We start from the raw sequence: 6,329 nt of genomic DNA, 5'->3' as shown, positions 1-6,329 counted from the left end.
ACACACATACAGTACACACACGCATAAAAATTCTGTTGTCGTCTGGATTCATAATGAACCTTGTTAATTTTAATATATTATTAATTCAACTTAAAAAAAAAATGAAACTGGAATGATCAGTCTGTAATGTAGGTATCATTTGTCCTTCCTTCCTTGAGGCTGCAAGTAGATTCACTGGATTCACTGTCCTCAGTGTATTAACAGAATACCAAAGAGTGAATCACAAAGGCTTCTGGAGTTTCTGGTTACAAGCTATAAATGCATCTCCTATATGCTTCTATTTTGAATTAAATAACAGACCAAAAAAAAAAACCTAAAAAAAAAACCAAGTATAAATTATTCTTATTCTGAAATCTCTGAAGAGTTAGGAACATCATGTTTGAAATCTTAAAATCATCAGTAATTACAACACCATCAGTCCAATAAATTACAATGTCACATCTAAATTTATTAATTAATTAATTAATTTATTTTTTACAAAAGAAACTTTTAACCTCTATAACTTTTAAACTTTATTCGGTTATTTCCAGGATGAGGTCGTCTCCTTCCAGGCTGCTGTCAGCATTGACGTGCACCTTGGATATGATGCCTGAGATTGGCGAGTTGACAACTGTCTCCATCTTCATGGCGCTGAGGACGCAGAGAGGCTGACCTTTCTCCACCTTCTGACCTGGCTTCACCTTTACTTCCACCACTTTACCGGGCATGGGAGCTCCAACCTGTCCCCGCACGTCTTTCAAGGCTTTAGGGTGAAAGTGCATCTCCTGGTGGAGCAGAAAGCAGAATGAGATGATTACAGGGGAGACCAGAGGCAATGGAGACATTTTTCACATTTTCCCTCACAACTCTTTTCAAACTGACAGTCATCCTCTGCTGTTAGAAACATATATGAGTAAAAGGACCATTAAAATATTTACAAGGATAAAGATTTAATACAAAAACAAATAATAGTAACACTAATCCACTGTCTCTCAAAAAAGAAGAGAGAAGGGAACACCTCAAACAAACAATATTTGTGCTTTAATATATATATATATATATATATATTAAAGCACAAATATTGTTTGTTTGAGGTGTTCCTTTCTCTCTTCTTTCAAGGACAGACATGGCCATTGTAAGGCTTCCAGTGTCAATTACTCCTAGTTATTTTACCTGTACAAAGACAGTTATAATGTTATATTTCACTATAATATTTCACAATGTTATTGTTTGTACTGCAATTTTTATCAAATAAATGCAGTCTTGATAAGCATAACAGCATAATAACACATAATAATTTTAATTTTATTTATCACATGATCATTCAGAAATAATTCTAATATGCTGATTTGATGCTCAAGAAACATTTTATAATTATAATTATTATTATTATTTAAAACATTTAAGTACATTTTTAAGGATAATTTGATGAATAGAAAGATCCAAAGATCAGCATTTATAAGCTTTTGTAACATTATACACTATACAATTTAAACGTTTGGAGTCAGTTTAATTTTAGAAATTACAGAAATTAATACTTTTATTTAGGAAGGATGCATTAAATTGATCAAAAGTGATATATACAGTGTGATATATATATATATCACACTGTATATATATATATAGCCCCATAAATAGTGCAAATTTGCTAGATTCATTCATAAGTGATACAATATTTATTTCATAACTAGAGTTACATAACTACTGTTTCCCCAACCTCATAGCCATGATAAATAAGGCAGAAACCAGCGACAATGTCAGCACCTGTCATTCATGTTAACTTTTATCAAACAGTCTAGAGATAAATCAGTTTTAAGTTTCATTTCAACGGAACCAAAAGTTTTGACAGCAGAAGAAAAATGTTGGACCCACAAAAACAAACTTTATGTCATGTGGAGAAATGCTCTTGCTAGCTGTGTTCAGGCAGAAGGAGAGCTCTGCTGAGCATATGCTGAGTAAGTGTCATCACTCTGACTTATCTGACACTAAGTGTGTTTTGAATGTCATCAGTCTGCCATGCTAAGCCAAAGAAGACAATAATAAACAAAAAGAGCATCTACAAAGAGAGGAAACCATTTTCCAGGCTAGGACTATTTGAATGTTTGTTTACCAGAGAGAATATCTTATAATGAATGAATCATCTTTAAAATGATGTGTTTTGTGTGGGCAAAGAAAGTGAGATCTCTAGTTCTGTCAAATCATGCTGTAATCTGCCAAATTATATTTTTACAAGCAGTGTGATGCAGTTACAACTGGTGTCCGTGGCTGACATAAAGTTCCTACATAGCACTACTGACTTGTAATGAAAGCATACATAGTGCTTCCTGATAACTTAAAAGATGTTTTTTTAACACCGCCGCCTATTATGTGATAAACGCCCATGACAGCAAGAGCAAGATCATTTTTAGCTTATGACAGAAATTATTCACACCTCGAGAGAGAAAAGGGAACATTCGCAAAACATGTCTGAATGATTGAGTGTACTGTTTGCGTCAGTATAATTGCTTTTCAGTGATGAAACAAACCAAATCTATGGAGGAAAATAAACAGTGAACAGTTACCTTCATTGCTGCCGTATCCTTGACCAAGACTGAACGCAGCTGGCCGTTGAGTTCAAAAAACACCTCTCTCTGACCAGACTTGTTCAAGTCACCCAAGGCCAAGGCTTTGATGTGCAAAGTTTTCCCTCTCTCCAACTCCACCTGTGAGAGGAAAGAGCCAGAGTCACGTAAAAACACAGTAAAAAAAAAAAAAACTCACAGTAACTACTGCAGGTATGAAAAATGAAATGCAGTGTGATTGTGCTTAAAAAACAAACAAAACCAGACCGGAGCTGAGTGATTAGAACAGGTCTCTGGGAGGCTTTATGTCTGTATCATGTGCTGTTTGGCTGTGGAGGGAATGCTATTTTGGGGTGCGCCTGCGTTCGCCTCAGTGACAGCTTAATATAGCTCATGCTAATCTACGCTAATCAGCCACGACTAACATCTCATTTGGACAGCTCATCTGGGTGGAGAAACATAACGCCAAATAATTTCAGACCCAGAGAAATTTACGATTACGCATGTTAACCGAGGAAAATCTGCTTCAGTTTGAAAGGGTACAGAGAGACCTGGTTTGAAGAATCAAGAAATCCAAGCAAACTCGATCTAACAGATTTGATGCATTTTCAAAGTAAAATGACTTTGTAGGTGAGTTCACTTCATTTCCTGTCTGGCTCTCGCTCTGTCTCAGAGCGTGATCAGCTATGTGAGTCCTGCATCTGGTGCTCTCAGTTCTCGTGGTGCCTGCAGTAGGACTCCGAGACACATTCAAGCCTGCCAGGTAACACCCACTTCACTCATAACTGGGTATTAGGAGCCAAACACATGGCTAAGCTCCAATCAACACATTTAGAAACACCGTAGGGCATAGCTAGATAGAGATACAGCCACACCAGTTTGAGATTATTCAGAAACTTTTTTTTTTATTCCCCCCATTTCATTGTAAAGTGCTTTGGGTGTACAGCAATATACAATATTGCGCTATATAAATGCATTCATTCATTCAAACTAGCATAGAATAAGCTAAAAAACGTAGACTCCCTGAACATTACAATGTTAAACTCTGTTAAATTAGAGCTGTAAAACATCACTTATGCTTTATCTGACTTCACAACACCTTCAGAAAGAGAGCCTAGATGTTCAAAGTAATATATTTTGAACATAAAAGAGGCATGCTATTCAATCTTACTATGCTAATCAATTTTACAACCACGGTCACAATAAAGTGTGCTAATAAACTTTGTTAATGTGGAGGCTAGTTGAGGACACAGGAAATCTAATTTTGCAAATCTGGGGAGAAATAGCAGTCAGGCTCTTGGCTAAAGCTTAAAAGGTCAAATCTCATAGTGTTATAAATTTTACAGGGAGAAATATAGTTGAAATAACTTAGTACAAGAAATAAGGCACAGTGAAAATACATATTATGCTAATAAGTTTACATAACCCTTGCAGAATATGCAAAATGTTAACAATTTTAACAAAATAAGAAGGATCATAAAAATTGTCCTGAACAAGCTATTTCACATAACAGATGTATAAATATAGTCCACAACACAAAATAATAAATGAATGTATAAAAAAAGGATCCTGTTCAAAAGTTTACATACCTTTGAATCTTATTTCAGTGTGTTGTTACCTGTATGATCCACGACTGTTTTTGTGTTTTGTGATAGCTGTTCATGAGTGCCTGAGCAGTTCAACTACCTTCTGTTCTTCAGAAAAATCCTCTAGGTTCTGCACATTCTTTGGTTTTCCAGCATCTTCTGCATACTTTGCAACATGGCTATATGATTTTGATCCATCTTTTTACAATGAGGGCAACTGAGGGACTCATACACAGCTATTACAAAAGGTGAGGACATTTACTTATGCCCAAGAAAGCAACAAGATGCATTAAGACCTGGAGTGTCTTTTTGAATTGGATAATTGGGATAAATCATTTAAATACTTCTGGGAAATATTTAACTATTTTATGTTGCTTCTGAAGGACAGTACAAAATGAAAAAATAAGAAAAATGTACACATAATCCTGCTCAAAATGTACATGCCCTGGATGTATATGACACACAGTTTTAAGATTCAAGGGTATGCAAACTTTTGAACAGGGTAATTTTTATCAATTCAGTTATTATTTTGTCTCTTTAAATGCAAATGAGCTGCTGCTCTCTGCCCCCTTTTCCAGAACAGTGCTGTGCCTTCAAAGCTCCAGCGTCAGATACTCTGCTAAAAAACATCGGTTTGGTTTTGATTATCATGTCTATCGCAATAAAATAATGCATTTTAAACCATATTAGTTTAAATTTTCTGATATATGCTTTTCTGAGCGCACACATCTGAAGTACGCACACAGAAAGTGAATTTCACACGGTGTTCGAGTGCTAAACTAAGTTTTCTTTTGTGTCTTATTGCGCTTAAACTGTCAAATACACATAAGTTGTTTTTCAGATCAAGGGGTGGTAATATTATAATAAGATCTTATAATCTTAACTTATTATAAGATATAATAAGTTGTTATTTTTCACGTTTTCTGGGTTGCACTGGGGACCCAATTATAGCACTTAAACAGAAAAAGTAAGATTTTCATGATATGCCACCTTTTATCAGGACAGTACTAAATATTTTATCAGGACAGTACTAAATAAAAAAAAACATTTAACATTTTGCATATTCTGCAAGTGGTATGCAAACTTATGAGCAGATCTGTATAAATAATATAAAAGAGACACATCACTGTAGTCAGTTGATATAAGGCTTATTGTGACCCACCTGAAACTCATCTGCGATTTTGGGGCCATCCAGAAACAGGCGAGTGTTAAGGCAGTCCACTGGGCCAAACTTTGATGTGAACTCTTTAAACTCCTGGAAGACTTTAGGGTACATGGCTGCCGACATCACATCTTCAGGAGTTATTTCATCACCATGTGCCATCCGCAGATCAGACTCAAGAGCCTCGAAGTCCATTGGTGGAAGTGAAGCCCCTGGACGACCTTCGATTCGAGGCAATGACTTGAGAACCTTTGAGAAATATCAAACTTGTTACACTCTGAGAAAAATGTAAAAGCTGTAGCTTTAAGGGTACAGCAGCTTGTCACTGGGGCAGTGCCCTTACAGAAGCATCTTTGTATTCATCTAAAGCTCCCCCCAGCTCAAGAACAAGAGAGCTAAATACTAATGTGAGTCAGTCCTCAGGTTATGGGTCACATCTCTCTAGGATCACTCCTGCAACTTTGAGATTTCCAGCACACATTTTGAATGGATTCCATCACCAAAGAGCATAAATATTTATCAAATGAATAAACAATAGCACCATTCACTATCTTACACTGTTTTTGTCCTTTGGCTAGTGCCTGACTTTCCGAGCGCAAACATACTAAATACATCATTAGTGCTGTCAGAGTGGGCGTTAATGAACAAATGCAGAAACACTTTGACAAATAGGTCAATTGCAAAGGAGAAGCTACAGTACACCATCAATATGCCATTAAAATGACTCAACTCATTATGGACAAAAACTTGCTGATTTCTTGGTGTTGGCAAGGCAACAACAACCAAGTGACTCTATTTTCTCCTTTTTGTTTCGCAGCAGTGAGAACGAATTGAAAAACGGTCCTTGGACTTGCACTGAGAAACAGTCTGGTGGCTAACGGGAGCAAAGTGAATAGACTACACAAAAGGGCTGGTGCAGAAGAGAGGGAGAAAACAAAACAGATCAGCTCATAAAACGCTCAGCAGTTATTCAGATAAAATAGTTGAAAAGGCTGCCTGCAGTCCCAACCCACCTAACATTTGAATAAATTGCCACTTAAT

General features: G+C 36.3%; 1 protein-coding gene across 1 annotated transcript in view; it reads right to left on the bottom strand.

Moving 5' to 3' along the window:
• Nucleotides 1-444: 444 nt before the first annotated feature.
• Nucleotides 445-6,329, bottom strand: part of LOC109112177 (pyruvate carboxylase, mitochondrial-like) — a 171,981-nt gene continuing 166,096 nt past the window's right edge. The window contains exons 19-21 of the mRNA XM_042728344.1: nt 5,289-5,537; nt 2,541-2,681; nt 445-764 (exon numbers count right to left, since the gene is read on the bottom strand). Of these exons, the coding sequence (XP_042584278.1) occupies nt 513-764; nt 2,541-2,681; nt 5,289-5,537 (642 nt within the window). The 3' untranslated portion in view covers nt 445-512. The remainder of the gene's footprint in view (nt 765-2,540; nt 2,682-5,288; nt 5,538-6,329) is intronic.

Source organism: Cyprinus carpio, chromosome B7 (genome assembly GCF_018340385.1).
Source record: "Cyprinus carpio isolate SPL01 chromosome B7, ASM1834038v1, whole genome shotgun sequence".
Classification (NCBI taxonomy): Eukaryota; Metazoa; Chordata; class Actinopteri; order Cypriniformes; family Cyprinidae; genus Cyprinus; species Cyprinus carpio.
The sequence above is the reverse complement of the archived record's forward strand: the minus strand, read 5'-3'. Positions and strand labels throughout refer to the sequence as shown.